At 54.8% G+C, this 23,742-nt stretch overlaps 1 protein-coding gene across 1 annotated transcript; it reads left to right on the top strand.

Moving 5' to 3' along the window:
- The first annotated feature begins 737 nt into the window (after nt 1-737).
- On the top strand, nt 738-22,944 carry LOC124239869 (myelin and lymphocyte protein-like). Its single transcript, XM_046662259.1, has 4 exons — nt 738-841; nt 16,743-16,898; nt 18,073-18,198; nt 22,364-22,944. The coding sequence occupies exons 1-4, from the start codon at nt 776-778 to the stop codon at nt 22,535-22,537; spliced, it is 522 nt and encodes a 173-aa protein (XP_046518215.1). The 5' UTR covers nt 738-775; the 3' UTR covers nt 22,538-22,944.
- Nucleotides 22,945-23,742: the final 798 nt, after the last annotated feature.

The raw sequence follows: 23,742 nt of genomic DNA on the forward strand, positions 1-23,742 counted from the left end.
TGGGCGCTGAAGAGGCTGAGAGAAGCCTCCTCCCCTCAAAGAGACACAAAGCTCCAGCACTGAGAGGAGCGGACTGTGGGTGCAGAGTTCCAGGCGCGGTCTCAGAGAAGTCCAGAGGAGAAGGGGTGGTGGCCAGAGCTGGTCCCAACAGCGCCCCTGCAGACCCCCAGCCTGCAGCTGCGGGCAGGACTAGGACCTCGTCCCACCGTGAGCCCAGACGCAGAGGTTGCTCATATTAACGCACACAGCGAAAGATGAAAGCGACCCAACTGCAATTCTAACCTTAACCTTAACCCTAACCCTACTTAAGAAAAGGTAAAGCAAGGTTGACCCAAGCGGTGTCGCAGTGGGGAGTTTTGGTAGCCTAGTTATCGACCTTTATCATTCTTAAGGGATGGTGATCCCCTGAGAAAAGGGCAAGGCATGCGAAGCGATTTGTCAAAGTGGCTTCTCCCGCTCCCCACGGGAGATGGTGCCCTCGGAGGTGGGACCAGGAGTCAGATCCCCGCCCCAGCTCGGCAAGCCCGCTGCCCGCCCTCGGGTGGTTCAGGGTGGCGCCCGAGGCAGTCTGGCCGGGTCCCTTGGGGCGCGCAGGGCTGGCTCACCGGGGCGGGGCCGGCAGTGGCCCGAGCTCCTCCCTCCTGGGTCCAGGGCGTCACTGCTCTTAATCCGCGCGGGGGGGACCGGGTCGCTGGGCTCCGCGGAGCAAACCAGCTGTGAGTGCGGAGCCCGTAGCTCTGTGCGTCTGCTTCAGAGGCCACGCCAGCACGCAGGCATGACCCTGCTCAGTACCTTCGAAGTCTTAATCCCCTGCCAGGATCTCCTCTTCATCTTGCAGTTTGTGAGTGGCTGGGGAGTCTGAGCTGGGGAGGGGGCGGGGTTGGCCATGCAGCCAGCTATCATGGGGGCTCTGCACAGCCCTCCAGGGCGGATCTACAAGTTTCTGGGTTCAAGGAGCATGGGGATAGCGGGGCCCGCCGGGGTGAGGAAAGTTTCCCCCACCCCAGTCATTTGGCTCCTTCTAGACCAATGACAATGGGGAAAACAGTTTCCAGGATTTAGGTGCAAAAACCAAATTCGCAGATGGGTCAGAGGTGAGAAGCCGGCCAGGGTGCATCCGTTGCGCGCCGGTTCCGAAGCTGTGCTCAGACCCGCTTCGCATGGGCCCAGAGGAAGCCCTTAGGGGAGAGTGACGTCCTTGCAGAGGTGCCCAGCTTTGTCCAGGGTAGGATTTCGTTTACAAAAATCAGCAAAAGAAGCCTGAGCATCACCAAGCGAGGTTTGGGGATTGGGTTGGTGTAGGAGGAGCTGAATCTGGAGTATTCTCTTCTGGCATTTGAAGGTTTCCAGGGAGAGAATGTGTTTTCCACAACTTTGATATGGAAATAATACAACAGACCATCTTGGAGCCTGCCCTGTGGCCCAGTGGTTAAGTTCCTGCGCTCTGCTTTGGCGGCCCAGGGCTTCACTGGTTCAGATCCTGGGCGCAGACATGGCACCACTCATCATGCCAGGTTGAGGCAGCGTCCCACATGCCACAACTAGGAGGACCCCCAACTAGAATATAAAACTACGTACTGGGGGGGATTTGGGGAGAAAAAGCAAGAAAAAAAAAAAAGGTGGACAACAGTTGTTAGCTCAGGTGCCAGCCTTAAAAAAAAAAAAAGACCATCCTTTGCTCAGCCACAGTCATTCTGCCCTGTGTGTGGAGTGAGGGGAGGGGGCTGGAAGTGGTCTGTACCTTGGCTGACCTTGAGCAGTCAGAAGGCATCTGTACCTGTGGTTGTTCTCTCCTGAGGCTGGCACCACACAGCTCTCCAGGTGGCTGCAGGAAAGCACTTCCTACCCTGGGCTCCTGGTAAAGTGCTCACTGTGTGGTGAGTCTGCAGACCTCCCTCGGCCTGAGCTCCCCAGAGGCCAATGCCCCTTATCTGGGAGGGGCTGCTGTGTGTGTTCTGTGGGTGCTGAGCTTTGTAGCCACAGAGACTGCTTTCCCGGCACCTCCACAGGAGAAGAGTTGGTTGGAAAAGAATTTGTCCAAACCTGACTGTTTAAAAACAGGACCCCAGCTTCTTCTTGCCTGATTGGAGGCGGGAGGGTGTGATCAGCACAGGGAGCAGGCTCTGTCATCCATGGAGGGTTTGGGGAAACGGCTAAGGGGACCGAGGTCACCTGGTGGCCCCGTATCACTGCATTTGTGAGGGTTGAGTTGAGCTCACACCTGGGTGTATCCAGAGTGACATCAAGTCCTGGGGCCCACCAGGGTCAAGGAGGTGGCATCTAGAAGAAACCCTGGACACCACTGTGCCCAGCCCCACGATGTATAGATAGGGACACCCAGGCCCAGAGTGGGGAGGGGATTGCACTCACTGCAACACTCTTTCCCCAAGTGGCTCCTCTGGGTGCATCTATTCAGCACTTGGCCTGTGCTTGCCCGAGGCTGGACGTCTGAAGATGAGCGCACAGCACCCAGGACCCGGGATGAGTGGTGGTGGTTCCATCGGAGGCCACTGTGTTTACAAAGGCAGATTCATGACCAAAACAGATGGTGGCTGATGGTGAGGCGTGATGGCCAGAGAGATTTGTTTTTTTTTGAGGAAGATTATCCCTGAGCTAACATCTGCTGCCTGCCCTCCTCTTTTTGCTGAGGAAGCCTGGCCCTGAGCTCACATCTGTGCCCATCTTCCTCTACTTTATATATATATATATATATATATGCCTACCACAGCATGGCTTGCCAAACGGTGCCATGTCTGCACCCGGGACCTGAACAGATGAACCCTGGGCCGCTGAAGCGGAACGTGCACACTTGACCGCTGCGCCACAGGGCCGGCCCAGGCAGAGATTTTTAAGCAACAAAAGTTCTTCTTAGTCTCTCTTCAATTTTCCTATCGTGGGGCTTCCTCTGCTTTTGTAGCTGTTTGGGGAGCATTGTGACAAGAATCATGAGAGAGGGTGTTAGGTGGAGACAGGGGGAATCCCCCTCCACCAAGTGAAAGGAGAGAGCAGGGGGTAGGGAACCTCAGAGCCCTGGATTAGTGGAGATTTATTCCTCCAGGGCGGTTTTGTGACCTGCGATGGTAGGGACTTCTAGAGGAAATAATTCTCCTTTGTCCAGTCCACTTCCCTCTCAGCTGTCTTAGAAGTTGTTTTTTCCCTCCACTTCAGCTCTGTCTGCCCAGAAGCTGACTGACCCCCCACCCCCACTTCCCGAGAGATGCTGGATGCCTCAGCTGTCGCCTCCAATCTCTTTCCTCCTCTCTAGATTGGGGGTGGCTCCCAGGGAGCAGGGAGAACAGGAAGAAGGCAGACACCAGTCCTTTACGTTTCCTGAGCACACTTTGTACATACGAAGCTGCATGTGCTTGGTGTGTGAAAGAGCAGAGAATGAAAGGGCCTGAGGAGGCGCTGGCCACTCTGGGAGAGTTTTTTTAAATTATGGACCATTACAACACAACAACAAAAAGATAAACAAGCCAGTTAGAAAATGGGAAAGAACTTGAATAGACGTTTGTCCAAAGAAGATATAGGAATGGCCAATAAGCACGTGAAAGATACTCAGCATCATTAGTCATTAGGAAAATTAAATCAAAACCACAATGAGGTACCATTTCAAATGAAATCAGGTTAGCTATTATCAAAAAACTGGAAAATAGCAAGTGTGGGCCAGGATGTGGAGCAATTGGAGCCCTCACACATTGCTGGTGGGAATGTGAAATGGTACATCTGTTGTTGAAATCAGTTTGGTGGCTCCTCAGAACAATTATCCTATGACCCAGCAATTCCACGCCTAGGTTTATAACCAGAAGAGTTGAAATCAGGGACCTGAACAGGTACATGGACATGCGTGTTCATAGCAGCTCTATTCACAGTAACCAGCAGGTGGAAACAGCCGAAATGTCCTGTCAATGGATGAATGGACAAACTGTGACATATTCGCACAGTGGAATATTATGCAGCCCTAGAAAGGGAGGAAGCACTGAGACATTCCACACAGTTGGAAACACTGAGCTGAGTAAAAGGAGATAGACACAAAAAGTCACATATTGTGTGATTCCATTCACGTAAAATATCCAGAATAGGCAAATCCACAGAGACAAAGCGCAAACTGGTGGTTTGCCAGGGGCTGGGAGGAGAGGAACGGGGAGCAACTACGTAATGGGTGCGGGGTTTCCTTTTGGGGGATGAAAATGTTTAGGATTAGACAGAGGTGGTGGCTGCACAATATCGTCAATGTACTAAATTCCATTCAACTGGTCTACTTAAAATTGTTAGTTTTCTGTTATGTGAACTTCAATTTTTAAAAAATCAGAAATTAAGAAACATCTCAAACATTACAGAAAACGATACATATAATACTTTAATGGGCACCCATGTAATTATCACTCAAGCTTGTAAAATCTTAATATTTTGCCATTTTTCCTTTCAGTATGAAGGAAATAAGCTTTTCAGGAGGCTTCTAAGCCCTGGATGTGCCACTGTCTTACTCCCCTACCTCCATCCTCAGGAGCCCTGGGCTGGGCGTGGTGGTCCTGACGCCCAGGCAGGGTCAGCCCTTCCCTGTGCCCTGATTGGCTGTGAGCTCCACGGGGCGCTGTTTGCTGTGTTTTCACACTTCATGGAAATAATGTGGTCCTGTCTTGTCCTTCTGCAGCATGCTTTCCATGCAACGGTGTTGAGGTTTATACATGTTGATGCTATTTGTCCATTCTTCTGATGATGGACATTTTGGCTGTTTCCAATTTGTGGCTTTTTGTTGTTGCAGATGGCATTGCCAAAGAACATTCTTTGTTTGCCTTTGTGGTTACATGTTGGGAATTTCTTGGGGGACACACAGAGGATTGGACTCGCAGGGTCATAGGGAATGCACGTCTTCATCTTCCCAGCTGTTACCACATTGCTGTCCAAAAGAGTTATGCCAATTCACACAGCCTGGGAGCAGAGTCACTGGGAAGCTTATGAAGCTTAATTGAGCTCAGGACCCCCACTTGCTCAGGCCCCTTCCAAGATTCAGAGTCATTTTTTATTCTTTTATAAAGGAGGTCCCCAAATTGTATAAGCTTCAGGCTAACCCTGGAACTTCCCGACTCCCACCAGCAGCAGGTGAAAGTCCCCGTTGTCCCTCATCCTGGCCACACTTGGTAGCGTCAGACTTTGTAATTTTCTCTGGTCTGATGGGTGTGATATACGTGATTCGTTTTTAAATCTGTGGTCCAGCGAGTCCATTACTCACAGTTCCTATTTCTGCATCTGAGCTCCCAATAGCCTGGAAGGGGAAGAAGGGAAACCCTTGGCCTCCAGGACCAACAGGGTGGGGCTCCCCTCCCCTCCCAAGGCAGGGACACTGCCCACCAGAGCAGGAAGGGCGATGGCTCAGGGTGGGGCCTGGCAACCTTGCCCTGCCCAGCACCCCACCCCAGAGCTCCTGCCCTCTGAAAGCTCAGCGTCCTCCCGGGAGGTGGAAGGCAGCCCAGCCAGGGGTGTGACCCTGGCTCTCTGAGCCCCTGGAGCCCACAGGCCACACTGCTGTTGCAGGCAGTGGGGTCCCGGTGCACCCCCACAGGCCCCGGTGGAACGTCCAGGGTCTCCCCTCCCCAACAGCTGCACCCAGGGCTCTGCTTCTGGCCTGTTCCCCTGTCCCCACCCAAGGGGGACATTCCTTTTGGAACCACAGTCTCTGTTTCTTCCTCCTCCTCCTCCCTTCTGAGCCAGGGGCATCCTGACACTGGGACACCATTCACAGCACAGGATGTTAACCTAGGACGCTGTTTGTCTCAGCTCTGCCCAGGCCCAAGAGGAAACTTCTCTCACAAAGCACCAGAGGGTATCCCCCTGCCCCCCACTTTCAGAATTTGGGGAGACAATGCCTGGAAAAGGGTTGTGAAGTCATTAACACAGCTCCCTCCCTCTCCCCCGCCCCCAGCCTATAGGAAGTGGAGCCCCTGAAAGAATGGCTGGAATGTCAGAGAACTTTCCTTTGGAAGAGCCTGCTGGAGTGCCACCCCCTCTTGAGTGCCCTCATCTTGCATGCCCCTCAGGAGCTCGGGGACTCAGAGGGGTAGGGTCACCTGGTGGGAGGCAGCGCTTATAGGGTGCACATTTTGGGGTGGGGTGGGGTGGGGGAGCCACCTGGAGTCGGTTTGCAGTTTCCATTCTTACGTAAACCGGACACAGTAGTTACTAACATGAGCCTGTGTCTGTGACCCAAAGTGACTGGGGACTTTTTATTATTTGAGAGTGACCGAACAAGTCCTGGGACCTGCCCTAGATGCTCACCTGTCTGGGATTCTCAGACCCCAGAACCAGGATGGGGCAGTGGGGTGGCGGGCAGGATGACAGAGCAGCTTTCTGGTGGGTGGCCCACATTCCGGCTCCACTGAGAAGGCCCCATGAGGACTCCTGGGATGAGAGACGTAGAAGCAGAAACCTGACTTTCCAGAGCCGGGAGGAAACTGAGGCTCCGAGAGGGGCGGCAGCTGCCCAGGTGCCCCGGTCTCCAGGGTGGGACTTCTTACAGTGACAGCAGGTTACCTCCAGCTTCCTGCATTCACTCCAACACCCGAGATGAACTGCTCATAGTAGGAGGGATAATGAACAGGGGACCCCGCCCACCTGGGAGCCCTGGGCAACGCCTGGCTCCTTTCTCTCCCCCAAGGGAGTGAAGGGACAGCTCAGAGCCACTGGGGAGCTCACACCCCCCCCAGGCCTGCTTGTCACAGACACACCCTAGGTCCAGGGTGGGCCCAGGAATCTGCATTTGATAAGCACTGCTCAGCCCCATGTATCCAGCAAGGTTTGGAGTGGTCATTGGTAGGTCAGCCCACCCCCTCGACGTTGTTATGGGGGAGAGGACAGTGGGGACAGTTCTCAGTGACAGGCTGGGGCAGGGAGCCAGGGCCCTGAGGGTCTCCAGGGTTCAGGGCAGGCACCCTCTCTGTGCTGCCCCAGCCAGGGACCCTCATACAGTCTCCAGAGAGTGGGGGCAGCCCTGGTGGCCAGTGCAGGACAGTGGGCGAGGCTGGCCTTCCCTGGCTGTGCCCACTGACCCCTGGCCCTGTGTCATCTTCCTGTGCTGTGGGCCCCTCTCTGTGGCTGTTTATAAGGGGTGAGGACACTGCCCGGGTTTTCTCCTTCCCCCTCTTTAAGGGGGAAATTACAGGCAGAGGTCTCTCAGGGCTTTGTTCTGGGAGTTGAGAAGTGACTTTTCCAGAACCAGAGGCCTGCTTTGATCAGCAGTCCGTGAGTCTGAGCTGTTCTCTGGACACTGCTAAGTGTGATGGTGGGGCTCATGCATGTGTCTTTACAACCAAGCTCCACTGAGAAAGATTTTTCTTAACCTTTCCATAAGTCACTCCTCGACCTGACCTGACACAGGTGGGGTAATCTCTCTGTCCCAGAGCTTTCAGGAGAGCAGGAGGGTCCCAGATGCCATGGCAGGGAGAGCTCAGGCTCAGGTCAGGCAGGGACAGAGGCTGACTGTTGCACCTACAGGCCCACGGAGAGTGGGAGAGCGCATTGGGCTGCTGGCTGAGGCCGCGTCTGCAGCCTTAGGAATGGATGGCTTTGCTCTGGGCACAGGCACATCCTCTGAGGGAAGGGCTGGGGTGGGGGTCTGGGCCCCCTGGGGCCTGCCTTGAGGTGGGAGCGGGCCAGCCAGTCTAGACAGGATGGGGACTGGGGGCTGACTCCTGATGGATTCAGAGCTGAGCCCTGACACAAGCCCTTCTGGGCTCCTTCCTGGCCTCTCAAGTCTCAGTCCCTGGAAACAGTGTTTTGGACCAAAGGCCACCAAGGGCAGGCCCTATGAGATACCCCAGCAGGTGTCATCCTCGGGTGCTGATGGATGAGGACTGTGGGTGGGGCCGCTTGTCCCCGGAGCACTGATGCCATGGGGAAGCATGGCCAACTCCTCACAGGTTGCAGACTGTCCCGGGAGCAGGAGCAGCTCCCTGGGTTCTCTGCGTCCTGGGCCCTGACTTGCCCTCTGCATTCTGGTGGAAGATCTGGTTCCTGGTTGGCTCCTGCTGGGCCCAGCAGCATAATGACTTCCTAGGGGGATGGACTGGCCTTGATTCTCTGCTCCAGGCTCTCTAGCACTCCCAGCTCATTAATAGCTGCTGTTCTGTCCACACTGAGGCAGAATCATCCCTGTGGTGAATCCCTGTAGTGCTCCAAGGCCCTGGGGCCTGAGAAAATATGCAGGAACCAGAAGAAAAGCCTTGTCACCAGCCATCACACCTTGATCTGCACAGGAGGTGGAAGAGGAAGGCCCAGGGCCACCCAGCCCCTCTCAGCTGACCTGAAATTGCACCCCAGCTCCCCTCCTGTTAGAAGGCAGTTGGGCTGGAGAGGAGGGGGCAGGAAGAGGAGGAGGAGGGGGAGGACCCTGAAACTCCTGGATCCGCCTTTGAAGGAGGCCCTTAGAGGGCCCAGGGCACAGGCTTTGGGGTGGACACACCAGGAAAAGAGGAAAGGAGGAAGGACAGGAGACGAAGGCCACACCCCGACCCTGGTAGTGGGGGTGGGAGTGGGGTGACAAAGGTCGTGTTGGTGGACCCGGGGATGAGGACCCCAGGCCTGTGTCTGCTGAAGAGGGAGCGATGTCCTTCAGGGTTCAGATCTTTTGCTTGTTTTGGTCTTAAACACACACCTTGGTGTTCTTTCCTTTGAAGGGACAGAGCCTGTTAGCCAGTGGAGGGTGGGGGAGGGGAGGCTGCCTCCCATCGCCTCCTCCTTTGGGTTCTCTGCTCCTCTAGACCCGGGGTGGCTGGGAGCAGGACGAAGGTTACCGGGCAGTCTCCTCTCCCTCCGTGTTACTGTTCTCATGGCCATTTCCAAAGCTGGCCCTAAAAACGAGAGGTTTCATGGTGAACTGCCTGTGTGTGGCCTTGGGTGACTGCCACACACACGGCCGTCCTGACCTGGCTCCACAGCCAGCCTGTCAGAGCTGGCCCTCAGCAGCTGTGGGAGTGTGAGCGGGTCACTGTGCCTCAGTTTCTGCATCAATGAAATGGGCTATAGTAGCACCCACCTCAAGGACTGCTGTGAGGCTGAGTGTAATGTATGCAAAGCACTTCAAACCATGTGGTGCCCGCAGCTCCTGCTCAATAGACATTAGGTGCAATTATCACTGATTTACTAATAAGTCAAACAGCTGCTCTGATCAACTGGCCGATCCGCGATCAAAGGGGGCGACTGCAGGAGGGGCTGTGATGCCGATCCCCACCACCTTTACCTTCGATGCCCTTCCCGGGCAGGGTGGGTGAGGCAGGGGAGAGTGAGATTAGGGGGTCGGCGGGGCTGTGGAGGGCACAGGTGACTTGCCCCTGGGGTCCCCAAATCCTGCACTGACACCACCCTCTGTAGGGCTTTCCAGTGGCTCGTGTGCTCAGAGCTGCCCCTGGTCAGCCTGATGGGGTGACCAAAGGGAAGAGGGGGCCGTGGCAGTCCTGTTCTGCCTTCTGCCTTGGGGGTGGGGAATTCCTGAGCCTCTCTCTGTGCTCCTCTGCCAGCCTGGTGCCAGGCCAGTTTTGGGGAAAACTCTGTGAATTCTGAGAGCCAAGCATATTGCTGCATCTGCCCGAAGGTGAGGGAACCAGTTCCCAGTAGGCCTGGGATCAAACCTTTAAAACCGATTTGTCATCTGTGTCAATGCATCACCATCTGGGAGGGTGTTGGTTCAGGGAGGGGGCAGCCTCTGGCACAAAATCGTGCTCCACCTCCCCAGCCTCCATCCTGCCCTGTGGCTGCTTGGTGATAAGCCAGGGACAGTTGCACTGAGGGGCCTGGCGCGGAGGAACCACCCAGCTTTTACATCTTAGGACTCTTTCCAGAACCAGCCCCACAGTCCTCGCTGCTCTCCATTTGTGATTCTCCTTTGGTGCAGGTGGCATGGTGGGGCTAAGTCCTCTGTCCTTCAGGCCCTGCTTACCCAATGCCTCCACCTGGAAGCCCACCCTGCAGGCACCCCTTTCCTGTCCTGCAGGCCCGTGCTTGTGGTCAGTCTCCCACCTGGACTCCACCAGCCCATGTCCTCCCCTAGGCGGTGCCCTCTGAGACATTTGTTCTCAGCATGCATTCGTAGGAAAGGTGTAGGGTTTCGTCTCCCACCTGGCTGATATATATGAATCACAAGAGAGTCCTTGGCCCCAAGGGCAGACAGAGGGTGAAACTGACAGTGACCACCAATTCCCCAGGGAGACCCCCGGGGCCCACAGAGAAGCACCAGGCCATTGATGGTGGTTTCTTCTCATTGTTGGAAGGTGCACATCTGTTTTGCTGGCTGACCACGTTGCTCACCTATTTGGTGACTCTCATCAATACCTTTTGTTTTCCTTGCACTGAAGCCTCTCATGTCTGGTCTACATTTCCACAAATTTTGTCTTCTGGAGGTGGCTTGCCCATATGTTTCACACATCCTGCTTGTTTCTGTTCATCCTGCAGGTAAATCCAGTGGGTACAGTCTTGGTGGGGAAACATTTCCACCCAGATGAGGACAGGCCTGTGTGAGAGCCCCAGCTTCGTGGTCTAGGGCAGTGTCCTTCCCTCAGGAGCTGGTGACTGTCCTCTGCCTCGTGCGGGAGGCCGACACTGGTCAGTGATCGTCCGTCATGCTCACGGCCGGTGCTGGGGAGCAGAGGGCTAGCGGGTGCTGCGGAGAGCAGACTGCCCGGGGACTTCGGGAAGTGGGGGGAGGGCTGGGCAGGGCCTCTCCCAGGCCACCCTCGCCCTGGTAACATCAGCTACTGACCTAGACGCCCTCCTCTCTCTGTGAATCCCAAATCTCTGTCCCTCTCTCTACAAACAGACTCAAGGCCCCTGAGTCCTGGACTTGCCTTCAGTGGAGATGAAAGGACACAATCTAAGCTGCCTTGGGAGGGATGGTGGCATGATAGGTCCCCTGAAGGAGGGAGCCTGCTCATGATGGGTCTGGGAGGGCAGAGCAACTGGAGCAGGTAAACTGAGGTGGTGGCCTCAACACAACTCCCAGTGTTCACCTTGGGAGCAGCCTCAGAGCTCGGACTCCCAGTAATTGGTGGAGAGGTAGGGGGTCCCCACAGAGGAGTCTTCTGACTCCCCACAGACCCTCCCCTGGGTTCAGAGTGGGGGGTCCTGTGCAGGTTTCTGGGCCCCCTGTCCTGGGCAGAAGTGCTGAGCTGTCTTCACCCTCGCTGGGGCCCCGACACTGTCACCAGGATCTGACTCTGCCCTTGCTGGACCCAGAACTGCTCCAGGGGGTCTGGTGGCAGGACTGGAAGAGAGAGGACAGGAAGGGAGAGGTGGGCTCCATTTATTCATGTGTGTCTTTGAATAAAGTCCATCTCCCTGGATGGACCTGCTCTCAGTGCTGACCTTGGTCATTGTCACTCTCGGCATCTGTTAAATGCATGAATGCATGAATGCATGAATGAGTGAATGAGTGAGTGAGTAGCAAGTGCAGCATGCCCCTCATTCAGCTTGCTGAGCTGAGCTCCTCCATATGAGGAGGAGGGGCTCACACAGAACTAGGGAGGCTGACAGAAGCCCCTCCGTGTTTGCCTCCTGCTCTCCCTGCCTCTCAGCCCCAGGCCGCCCTCAGCCCCGTTCTCTGGCGTCTGGGAGGCCCCAGTGTGTTGGGGGTTGGTCTTTCTCCTCTGACTTCCTCTCCATGCTTCTCTTGCCCCCTGGGGTAGGGTCCTCTTGACTTCACCTTGATGCCATTGCCCTTCCCTGCAGGAGCTCATCCTTAACCAGCCTCCACACACACTCTCACACACACACACACACACACACACATGGGACATGCCCTCTACTCTAACTCACAGAATGATTCACTTTTGAGTCAGCAACCCTTGGAGATGGGACTGAGGGCCTCTCCTTGGGCACCCGGTCACTGTGCTGGTCAGTCCTTTCCACAGCACCCTGCCTGGCATTGTGTGGTCCCTGACTGCTGACAGAGCTCAGTGGGGACAAACACTTCCAGCAGCAGAATCAGGGCCGCTCATCCTGTGGCCTTGGGGGAGCACCCAGGGCCCAGAGCGCACAGCAGCTGGGACGAGTCTCATCCGGTGTGGCCAGCTTTTCTGTTCCTTCCTGGAGGATGACTTTGCCCACCTGACCTAAGTGATGAGATGGTTGAGTGTTGGGTGCACAACCTGTGTTCTGTGCTCAGAGTCCTTTACTTCTCGAGTTCAAGGCACACACTCCTGTCACACGCACCTTCAGGGCGCACCCCGTGCCCTCGGAGCTGGTGGTAGTTCTGACGCTGGGTTCCGAGGGGCTGCACGAGCAGACGTGTGTGTGGGAAGTGCTCTGTGGTTCATGTCTTGACTTGTTATTGGAAGAGGGTCGCTTGTGGAGACCCTGACACAGTAAGATGGAGCCCCCGAGAAAATCTAGAGAATTTGAGCAATTCCTCTGCACTGACCTCAGGTGTCCACGTCCTGCAGCAAGAACACTGGACGGTTGTGCACGCGGAGCTCCTCCAGCCCCGCACGAGCAGGGGGACACCACAAAGATCACAAGAACGTGCCAGAGGATCCCTTTCCCTTTGTGACCGAGGCTCACTGTTTGCAGGAGGACTTGCTCATATTTTTACGTCCTTTGTGTCCTTCCACAGGGGCACAAACATTGTCTTCCACTTTTGGGTTCTGGGAAATCACAGCTTTTTCACTTTTTACTGACTTTGAAGTTAGCTTTAAATCCTGCGTTGCACCCGGGTCTGGAGGGGGTCCCTGAGCATGGTGAGATCCTAGCCCTCCTGAGATGTCACGTGGTTACAGGGGAGGCTCTGCCTCATCACAGGACTGCTGTGACAGCGAGCACTTCGAGTGCCCCCCACATGCCAGGCACTGTTCTCAGCCTCGTCTCTTTTCCTTGCGCCACTCCTCCTCGCTCAGGGTTGGTCTGCACCCACCTCAGCCCCCTTCCAGATGGTCCCCTGTGCAGGTTGCCTTGAATTTGTCCCCTGGGCACCTGCTGGGCAGGGCTGTGAGGGGTACAGGGCAGGCCCACTGCCCATCTCCTGGGAGCAAACCCCCAGGGTTTAATCATTTCCTCTGTGTGAGGACATTCCCTTCATATGACATGTCACTTAGAATATGTTTCTGGGACAGACGGGGCCTGGTGGCATGTTTCCTATGAGAACATCCCTGGGAACCAGAGGCTCCTCAGCTCTTTCCAGTTGGAGGCTCCAGAGAGATGAGCCACATTCACTCAGTGTCCCCACATGGTGGGTCAGAATGGCCGGTGGGCTGTGCTCTGATGGTGGAGACATTTCGTAAAGGTCCCCTCGAGAGAGAATTTCTCACCTTGAAAGACGTTATTTTAAATGAAAGAAGCTCATCACAAAAGTCCACCTTTTATATATGATTCGCTCATGTGCAGGTTCAGAATAGGGGAATCTATAGAGACGGGAAGTGGGTCAGTGGTCACTGAGAGATGGGAGGGGTGGAGGGAGCCATAGCTAAAGGGCACAGGGTTTCTTCGAGGTGATGAACATGTGCTAAATTGTATCTGGAGATGATGGCTGCACATGTTTGTGATCATCCTAAACCATTGAATTGTCGCTTTACATGGGTGAGCTGTGTAGTGTGCGACTTCTCTCTCATTAAAGCTGTCTAAAGAGAGAGAACTTCTCCCTGCCATCTTACCATGAAACTCAGTGCTACAGAGAAACCACATAAAGAAAAAGTCAGCATGATTCTTAAAGGACCTTTGCAAGGTGGTGCACCCAGAGGCGGGACAGGGTCCTGAGGTGCCAGGGGGCAGGGCTGGGATGGAGCACAGGGTGGGCTTTGGTCCTGTGGACGGAATTCTTACCAGAGACCCCGGGGATCTGCATAAGGGTCTGTGTGTGAGTGTGTGTGTGTGAGTGTGTGAGTGTGTGTGTGTGTGAGAGAGAGCATTCCTAGGGAGCTGGAACACAGTCTTCCTCACACTGGTGGAAGCGCACACCCAAAGCAGGTGGAGAGTTGGAGTAACCCCGAAGCTTTCCTCTGCACTGGGGGCCGGAGGCTCAGCCCAGAGCTGCGGCCCCGTCTCACTGGTGCTCACTCAGGACTCTGTGACGAGCACTCAGTGTGGGGACTGCGCTCTGACTTCCCCTCACTCTTTCTGCCTTTGATTCCTGACCGAGCCACACGGGGAGGAATCGAGCTGAACGAGGTGCAGGGCACTGAGCCTGAGACCAGGGTCTGAGAGCCGCCTTCTCAGATTGTGCCACTTCCGGGTACCCCTGTGCCTTAATTTACCTCCTAGGTGTTTTACAGTTAATTTTTCCAGAATAACTATATCACTAGCTTAAGAATAAAAGCCATGCCCTTCTCCAGGTCACCTCTGCATGTCCGTCCTTGTAGCTCATGCTCTAGGGGAGCTCCAGACTCCTGGCTGCCCCCTGAGCCCTTTTCCTTGTGTTAGTCAGAAAACTGAAGAGAGTGACAGAGAGAACCATTTTACAGATGTGGTATTTAGTGTCCCTCAATGCCATGTCCACAGGCCACATACAAGCACCTCGGGCCTGCTGAGTCCCTCGTGGGATTCCATCATGGAGGGCTCTCCCCTCCACGTGGAACGCCAGCTGCTCCTCTGGGATTTGGTCCATCAGCCGCTTGTTTAGGCACACCCACTTCCCAGGAGGCACTGAAGGTCAGGGAACTAACTCGGACCCTGACACATGCTGGACGGGTCTTCCCTGTGTCCCGCAGCCAAGAGTCAGCCCTGAGCAAGGGGGACATCACCCCCTCCCTCACCTGGTCAGGGACAGCACCACTTTGTGATTAACCAGATGCACCTGTCTTGTGCTGGATGCTTCCAAGGGTCAGTGCAGGGCTCCCTGAGAGCATGTGAATGGGGACCTACCTTAGTTTGGTCCTCTTTGGATGGTCACCTGTTGACCAGCAAAGGATGCCTAGGAGAAGTGTGTCCCAGGCCCCTGCCTCTGCCCACGGGGTGGGCATTACCGATCCTCCCTCCTCTCCATGCCACACTCTCGTGCCTCCTAAATCCAATCCATTTCAGCCATCGGCTCATGTCCCTGTGTCAGTGCCCATGATGGAATAGGTCCAGTGACCTGTTTGACCTTAAAGGCAACTGTGGATGAGAATGACACACATGTCTCATCTATGGCAGTCAAGGATCTGGATTTAACTGATTTTGCTCCAATTACTGTTAGTTGTAAAGTGTGTCCCACTGGCTCCGCCATGTGCCTTCCTTCAGGTAACTCAGAAACATCAGTAGAGGAACTGTTCTGGGCAGAGATATCCAGATCTGATTCATGAGCCCAACTTGGCTTTGCTAACTCCAGATTCTTCATTACACTGATTTTTCTACCAAATGTGATCCTTTCCTGATGCTTCTCAGCTAAGAGGCTTGGAGGACCCCTGTGAGGACAGTGGTGTCTCTTACGCAGCAGGTGGGCAGCAGGACTGGGAGACGATGTCAAGGTACCACTTGAGTTCACACCCAAAGGGATGTAGGACTTGGAGGGAACTGCTCCTCAGCCCCCAGATGCTCAGGAGGATGGTGCAAGGGTCACAGCACCTTGGAACCCCTGACTGCAAAGCCATCTCCCCTGTGTCTCAGCCCCTCCCAGCACAGTCCTTATCCGGGTGGTGACAGTGGATGAGGCTGAAGTGATCTCATTGGGAAGAAAGGGGGCAAGGAGAAGGGAAGACAACTACAGAGTCGCTGCTTGGGGTGTGCTTGTCCACAGGGAGAGTGGGACTGTGGCACTGAGGGGCGTTGTGACCCTCACGTCTGTCCTTACGCTTCTCTTTGATTGGGGCTCGCTGACCCTGTGAACATCAGCTGGGGTGTCTTCTGGGTGATGATGGGGGATTGCTGCTCTCATGCCATCCTCGGCCACCCGAGGAGACCTGGCTGAGCTGCGTCCTCCTGTCATAACTCAGGCACTCAGCACTCCCGGGACTTGGGGACTTAAGGCATCAATTCAAAAAAAAATGGTAGTGACATAGTGTGGCTAATTTATTTTGTCAATAAAGACCAAAAGATACTTCTGTTCACTAGCATTTTCTAAAAGAAAAGATATTTTTATGTCAGAAATACTAGGAAGTGTGTAATCTCAGAATTAGCCCTTCTAATGACAATACCGGTTGGCATAAGTCCTTTCTAGGGATAAGGAATTCCTTAACTTCCACATGCCTCAGTTTCCTCATCTGAGAAATGGGTCAGCACCTTGCTCATAGGGTTGTGTGAAGATTAACTGAGATAATATTTGTAAACTGCTTAGGACAGTGCCTGGCACATAAATGTGATATACGTGTTTGCAATACAAAACTTAAATTGTATTCAAAAAATGAATAAAGGCAAGCAAGCAGAGGATTGGGAACAACTGAGATTGGAGATCCAGTCTTTGTCTCCCCCAGGCTAGAGCCGTGGCCGAGCGGTTAAGTTCACGCACTCCACTTCGGCAGTCCAGGGTTTAGCTGGTTCTGGACAGGGACACTGCATCGCTCATCAGGCCACACCGAGGCGGCGTCCCACATAGTTCAACTACGATATGTAACTATGTACTCGGGGTCTTCAGGGAGAAGAAAAAAAAGAAGATTGGCAACAGATGTTAGCTCAGGTGCCAATCTTCAAAAAAACAAAAATGTCGTTCTTGGTGAGGAAATGCCCCCACTGTTCTCTGCCTCCTTCCTGTTTTCCTGCCCCTCGTGCCCCAGCGTGACCTCTGGGTCTGGCCCTTCCTGGGCGTGGGCTCTCCTGGCCCTGTGCTCACCCTGCCCTCCTTCCCTCTTCAGGTCTTTGGGGCCCTCGTGTGGTCACTGATTGCCTCGTCCCTGGTGCCATTCCCCCAGACCCAGGCCTGGGTGATGTTCGTTTCTGTGTCCTGCTTCATAGGAACCACTGTTCTGCTCTTCCTGTACATGTGTGGCGCCAACTGTAAGAGGGTCCTGGTGAGTCCCAGCCGTGGGTGTTTGAGGGAGGTGGGTAGGGCCATCTTCCCCTGGGAGGCTGGCTTTTCCAGTGCTGGGTGAGGCTGCCCTCTAGCTGTCTCCCACCCATGTTCCAAGGCTGAGCTGGCCAGGCCTGCAGCTCCGAGCTGTGCACAGCAGGCCAGGGCTCCCTGAAGCCAGGAGGTCAGGAGAAGGGGACGGCAGAGGTTGACTGTCACCGTCTGCTCTGCTTCCTCCTGCGTGACTGCCTTTTTCATGGGTAACCAGCTGCCCAACCCCCCTCCCATCCCGCCTTCACCTGCCAGGGGCCTGTTGGCACCTCCCATCATCCAGGAGGTCTGGTTTCCATCTCCTGGGAGCAGGGTCCTGGGGCTGGCCTTGGCTGCCGTGTGACACCATGCTTATTGCCCAGCTCCATGTCACAGCTTCTAAAGCCGGGTCACCAGAGAAGGACTTGGCAAGGAGAGAAAGATGACCTGTGGTCTCTGTTCTACATAAATTCTGCCTTGAGGTCCATGAAGAAGGTGAAACTTACACATAGACTCCTGCTCCTTACATCCCCTGGAAGGGGTGGGGCCATTTGGCTGGGCCTCTCCTTCTCAAAAGGTCTCCTACTTACACTTGTGAAATCACTGTCAAATTACAGCTACTCTAAACCCCATTCTAGTCTTCCTTTGCTTGTAAACATACCTGGAGCCCTTTACTCCACCTCCTCTAAAAACCAAACAGTAGCAAAACTACAATGGAAATGGCCTGGGCCCCTCTCTCACCTGCATTGGTTACTGAGGCCACATCTGCACCAGGACTATGATCACGTATGACGCTTCTCAGGTCCAGAACCAACTTCTGCCTATTCAGTCCCAACTGCGCCCCTCACTTGATCCCCCCTTAAGGGAGAGCAGCATCCCTTCTCCACTGAAGTCCTTGCTCTGCCGCCAGACCAGCCAGACAAAACTCAGCTGGACAAACAACCTCTGTGAGGAGGGGGTTAGGGGGTGTGATGATAGGTGGATGGGGTGGGGGGAGTGAAAGGAAGTAGTAGAAGATGAGCAAGGGACCTGAGCCATGCCAGGTGGGGACAGGTGGGCTGGATGGGCCCTGCTGGGATCACAGCTGCCCCACATCCTCACTTCTGGGCTCCCTATCTCTCTGACGGCCCTTTCTGAGCCTGCAGGATGCAGCCTACCATTGTACAGCTGCCCTGTTTTACTTCAGTGCTTCTGTCCTGGAAACTTGGGCCACCTTCTCCATGGACGATGGTTTCTCGTACGAACATTACCTTGAAAACATCTTTGCTACGGTGAGTCCCCCAGTCAACCCGCCCGTGCTCACAGCTCCCACCGCCCACTGACAGGGTCTGAGCGGAAGGCTGCCCGAGCCCTCCCCTCTGTTTTTAGTTCACTGACTTTTGAATGAAATAGACCTTCCCCTCGTCATGAAGACACAAAGTCATGGAGAAGGGAGGGGACGAGCCCAAGACTCCCTTCATCACCCGGTCAGGGCTGTGCTACCCAGGCCTGGGCTGGCCCAGCGTCTGGTCCTGGGTGGGCTTTGCAGAGGGCGGGTGTGTGAGGACGTGACCGCTGATGCCCGGCACCGTCCGAGCTCTCCGTGAACCATCGTATTGAGCGCTCACAGCAGCCCTGGGGTGTGGGCGCTGTGTCATCCCCATTTCACAGATGGAGAACCAGGGCACCACGAGCAGGATAACGTGCTCCAAGGTCACTGGGAATGGGTGGGGCTGGTGTCAGGCCAGGTGCCCTGTCAGCACCCTCAGCACCAGCTTGGAGCAGTGAGTCTGGCCCCTGGGTGTCCTGGCCCCCTGAGCGGTCTTCCATGGAAGCACAGTCAGGGGCGGGAGACTGAGGCCTGGGGTGAAAATCGAGTGGCCGGGGTCTCCCCAGGCCCTGGCTCTGGGCTGGGCTGTGGGGAGGCCCTTCTGGGCCCAGCGAGTCCAGACCCCCAGCTGTGGGTGTTTGCTGTGCCATCAGGCCTCAGCTCCTGGTGACGGTGTCTCCTGCCCCACAGCTCTGAGCACCTGTGGGAGGAGGAGGGGCCGGAGGTCACGTCTCCACCAGCTCCCCGTGCATGTCCCTGTGCTCCCTGAGCCTCGGCCTGCTCCTCTGTGAAATGGGATGGCGATTCCTGTCCCTTCCCCTCGAGGACTGTGGATGTTGAACAGCTTCCTGCCGAGGCCTCACAGGAGCCCTGGGGGGAACAGGGCTTGAGCCTCGTTCACCCCGTCAGCAGAACAAACACGGGAGCCGACTGTGTGTGACGGGGGCAAGGTGTGTGCAGGTCTCTGAGCTCTAAAAGGAACGGTCTCCACTGCGGGGCCAGACCCCCTGGTGGGAGAGGTCATGTGAGGTCATGACCTGGATTTCCTTTTTATGGAATGAGTTGGAATGACAGGAGTAGGAGCATGTATTGTTTCATAAACGTTTTTCCAGAGCTGTGCATGGTGGGCTTGCAGCAGTGTGCTAACTCACCATGTCAGATGTATTTCTAGCCAAGGGTATTGTTTAAACAGTAAGAAAAAGGTTCATAAATAGTGCTCGTCAGATTTCTAGAGGTCGGCCTCTGAATTATGGAAATCTCGAGGTCAAACATAATGACAGATCACAGGATGTCAGCTCCAGGAGCCAAAGCTGTGCTGTCCCCACATTTTGGGGAGGACATAGCAGAGGCTGAGAGAAATCCCACAGGGTGGGCACTATTGGGCTCTGGGGGAAGGTTTCTCAAAGCCTTGTCTGCTGGTCCCTTGTGGGCCTGTCCCCTGCCCCGGGGAGGCCACATGCTCCCCTTAAGCTCCCAGCTTACTCCCAAGTTCCATCAACATGGCCACCACATCGTACCTGCCACCCCTCAGATGTCCCACAGTGTGGGAGTTGGAATGTCTCCCATTTTGGCTCATCTCCGAAGATGGCTGGTTTCTATACAGTCACACAGCCAGCCAGCACCTAGGATGCTCTTCCTTTCCTTGGAACGCTGGTCGTCCACCTTCTCCTCCATCCTTCAAATGGCTCTGTTTCATCTCCCCTCATCTAGAGAGCCTTATACCTCCCCCATCCCAACCCCAGAAGCCTTCTCTCCGAACAGACATCAGCAAGGCCTTTGACAACAACTTCCGTAAAGTTATTGCAGACAACAGTAATGATATGTAGATGGAATGTGGCTAGTGGGTCGGCGCTTGGTGGAACAACCCAGATGGGGTGGATTAATTCCCCTGCCCGCTGGACAGATCTCTAGCTGAGAACCACTGGGCTCTATCATTTCCAACTTCTCTTTTACTTTTTATCGAAATGCAACACACATCCAGAGAAGTGAGCAGGATGCAAGTGCACAGCTTGATGACTTTCCATAAAGTGAACCCTTCTGTGTAACAAGCATCCAGATTAAGAAGTAGAGCATCATAAACAGCTCCCAGAAACCCCCTTCCTGTCCTGCCGCCATCACTGTGCACCCACACCAAGGATGACCACGGGCCTGACTCCTAGCTGCCTAGCTCGATTTTTCCTGATTTTGAACTTCATGTGAGTGGAATTGCACAGTGTGTGTCTTTTCTCTCTGGCTTATTTCTCTCCGCCTTAGGTTTGTGAGGCTCGTCTCACTGTTGGGTGGAGATGCAGACTGTTTATCCTCGTTGCTGTAGCGTATCCCATTCATGACTATCCCAGCATCCCTTTATCCAGTCCACAATTGATTGTGTCCCCCTTTCTGTTAGCTGGGTTGGAGAAACGTGAGCACACCCAGGCAGAGTCAGGAGTGCCAGAACCAGGAATCACGATGTTCTCAGCAGGCAGGGGCGCTGGGCTGAAACCACCAAGAGGGAATACGAGCCCAGTTCAATGTGAAGTCCTGCCTTTCTGTTCAGCATATCAGCTGTGTCCGTGCACAGGGGAAGGAGTCCTGGTCACTCAGGGTTCAATCCCAGACACCGCCCAGCCATCACACGGCCTCCCATGGTCTCGGGAGGCCTGTCCAGGCTGTGGGAGGTGTCTCAAGACCTTCTCCTCAGACCCCTGGCCTTTGGGAGCATCTGGCCTGCCTCTCGCCCTCTGTGACTCCTAACTGGGACCTGCCTCAGGAGCTGAGCTTCTCCCCCGTTTGCTGACAGCAGAGTGTCAGCACTGAAGGGATCCCTAGGGTTGGTGGGAGCCGACGGAGGGGAGCTGGAAATTTCTGCAGAAATCTGCAGGTTTCTGGATCCTAACAGTCGGGGGAAATAATGGCAGCCATTCAGGGAGAGGGGTTTCTGAAAACCTCAGGATGTCCCTTCATGTCCCTGCTGTCTGTGTCCCCAAGGTGCCATTTCTTGCCCTCACTTGGAAAATAAGCTCTGTGTCCTGTTCCTGTGGGGACTTCTGAGGCTCCTCTGCCAAGGGTTCTTGCTGGGTCTGGAGTTGCCCGGACAGTAACCTGCTCCCGCCTGACGGACTGAGGTGTTTTTGGGGGCTGCTCACCCATGGTGACTGCCCCTTTCAGGCAGGTTGCCTCAGAGTTCCCGGATGAGCTCTCCCAGATGTGTGATCAAATACTCGGTTTACTCATCGCCTCTGGCCAACGAGGGTGAAGGGTTCGCCCTGTGTGGGGTGGGAGAGGGCAGGCCCAGTGACGGCTGGTGTCTGTAGGCATTTTCACGGGTCACGGATGGGTAGCCACCCTAAGTATTGTGCCTGTTTGGACACTGCTGACCCCACGCCCCAGGTCACAGATCCAGGTGCAGATATTGGACTCGGGGGCAGCAGGCCTTTAGGAGTAGATGGTGCCCAGTGAGCACAGCACATCAGGGGCTTGACAGGCCACAGGTGACTGTTTGCCGCCTTTCCAGGGCCTTTGTTCCCAGCGTCTAAATAGCCGACTGCGTCTTCCCAGCAGCTTTCTCAGGAACCCCTCCTTTGCAGCATCTCACAATCCCGCCTCCCTGTCCCTGGCCCTCAGTCCTGTGAGCCTGGCTCCTCGCCCGTGTCTGTGAGATTATGATCCTAGAATAACATCCTGATGGGTCTGAGGACGTCCAGGCAGCATCGAGACCTTCACCAGAGCCAGCAAACCCCCTGTTCGTGTTCTCCAACCGAGGCCGCTGGGCTCACAGCTGGTGGACCCGGCTCTTCCTGGTGTGGAGGAAGCAGGTTTCCCATAGAGAGCAGTTGATACTCGCCTGTGAGTATCATTTGAGGGGACTCTGAAGACCCCCATTTCTAGTTGGTGGCACCACCATGATGACATGAGATGGTAGATGGTTGACCATGCACACCATGTCCAGTGGGTCGTGAGGTCATCTGGAGCTCTGTGCCAAAAGCATTCAGGGCCACATCTGGGCTCAGCCAGAAAGGACGTCTGTGTGAGTGACGGGAAGCAGTGGCCGTCCACACAGTTCATGTCTGTTGTCCCAAGCACCAGTCTAGCGGCCGGCCCAGTGTCGATCACGCATGCCCATTAATGGTCATTTATCTTGTTCTCAGGTGTTTTCATATGTAGCCACTCTGCTCTACATGGTCCATGCGGTGTTATCTTTAGTAATATGGAAGAAATCAGCAGAAGAAACTCAGTGGAAAACCCTTATGGTGATAAGTCTCCGGCCGCCTTACAGCTTAACTGGTAGAACGGAAAATGTCCTTGATCGTGGAAAAAAGTAACCAAAAGAAGAGCAACGTTGTCTGTCTTGAGGGTGTTGTGCTGACTCTCCCATGTCCCTCCTGTCAGGATTGGGACCTGCTGCATTTAACCTCCTACTACTGAGCCGTCTTTCAGGGTCATCTCATGTTTGTGGAAGGGGGCGGTGGGGTGGAGTGTGGAGTCTGTGATCTGAGAGACCATGGAACAAAGATCCCTGCTGAGCCCTGGACCGGATCTTGAGAACTCTCTGCTGGAATCTTCCACAGGCTCTTTTGAGCCCCCATCATGTGGCGTGTTTCTAAGTCTTCATGGAGATTCTACCTGTCATAGGGATAAAACTCACCCAACAAGTACTTGCAGATGTCCACGGGGGAAGATGATAAAGCTTTGAAATACTTTATAAAGTGCCTTTATGTTCAATACTTTTGTGGAGTGTTTTCTTGTTTTTATTTTAATTCCCCTGTATCAGGACACCATCATTCCAGCTTTCTTTCTGAGGAATCCTTGGCTTAGACTGAATCTCTAGAGGCGGCATCAAGTGGCAGTTCAGATGACAGCTGTGTGTGCTCGGCCACTGCACTCAGGGAGCCCAACGCTCAGTCTCCCACCCTCCCCAGCTACCAGGGGCCTCAGATGGCTTCACCTCTCTGGAAACTCGCCAAGTACTACCCTGGGGGTCCTATTCTTTTTCCTACAGGACAAAGGGGTTTGTGCTCAATTAGAAAGTCCTCAAGCCACAAGAAACAAGGTGCAGAAGTGTCCTCTCACTCTGTGAAGCTGATCAGAGATGTTCTGGGCGCTGGGCTGTGTGTTCTGTTCCAGTTAGTGATTTGGATAATAAGCTGTGTTTAGAATTTCCTTGGGCCACTCCATAGGGGAGGAATGGGATCAGACTGCAGAGTGACAGGAAGTGAGGTGACAAGTGCTGAGTGCCACGTTTCGGGGATGAGATGCCCGGGTTGAGAGGAGAGGAGATAATGGGATGCGGGCACTCAGTGAGGAATCCTGAGAGTCAGCTCCTGGCATGAAGTGCTCCTTCATCCCTTCACTCGAAGAATCCATGATGTCCCAGAGTTGGGGCTCCAGACCAGGAGCCTCAGAAACTGGTCAGCCCCCAGCCGTGGAGGCGGACGGGCAGGGCTGGCTGACCTCTGGCTCGGGGCCACGAGGGCAAAGCTTCCAGCCTCAGGCGGAGGTTTGACTAGTTGACATTTTCCTTCCCTCC

The sequence above is a fragment of the Equus quagga genome, chromosome 5 (assembly GCF_021613505.1).
Source record: "Equus quagga isolate Etosha38 chromosome 5, UCLA_HA_Equagga_1.0, whole genome shotgun sequence".
Classification (NCBI taxonomy): Eukaryota; Metazoa; Chordata; class Mammalia; order Perissodactyla; family Equidae; genus Equus; species Equus quagga.

What these genes read in the sequence shown, in the direction of transcription:
- LOC124239869 (XM_046662259.1), top strand. Translation starts at nt 776, where the DNA reads ATGACCCTGCTCAGTACCTTCGAAGTCTTAATCCCCTGCCAGGATCTC. An exon ending in TCCTCTTCATCTTGCAGTTT is followed by an intron (nt 842 to 16,742) that starts GTGAGTGGCTGG and finishes TTCCCTCTTCAG; the next exon opens with GTCTTTGGGGCCCTCGTGTG. An exon ending in CCAACTGTAAGAGGGTCCTG is followed by an intron (nt 16,899 to 18,072) that starts GTGAGTCCCAGC and finishes CTGAGCCTGCAG; the next exon opens with GATGCAGCCTACCATTGTAC.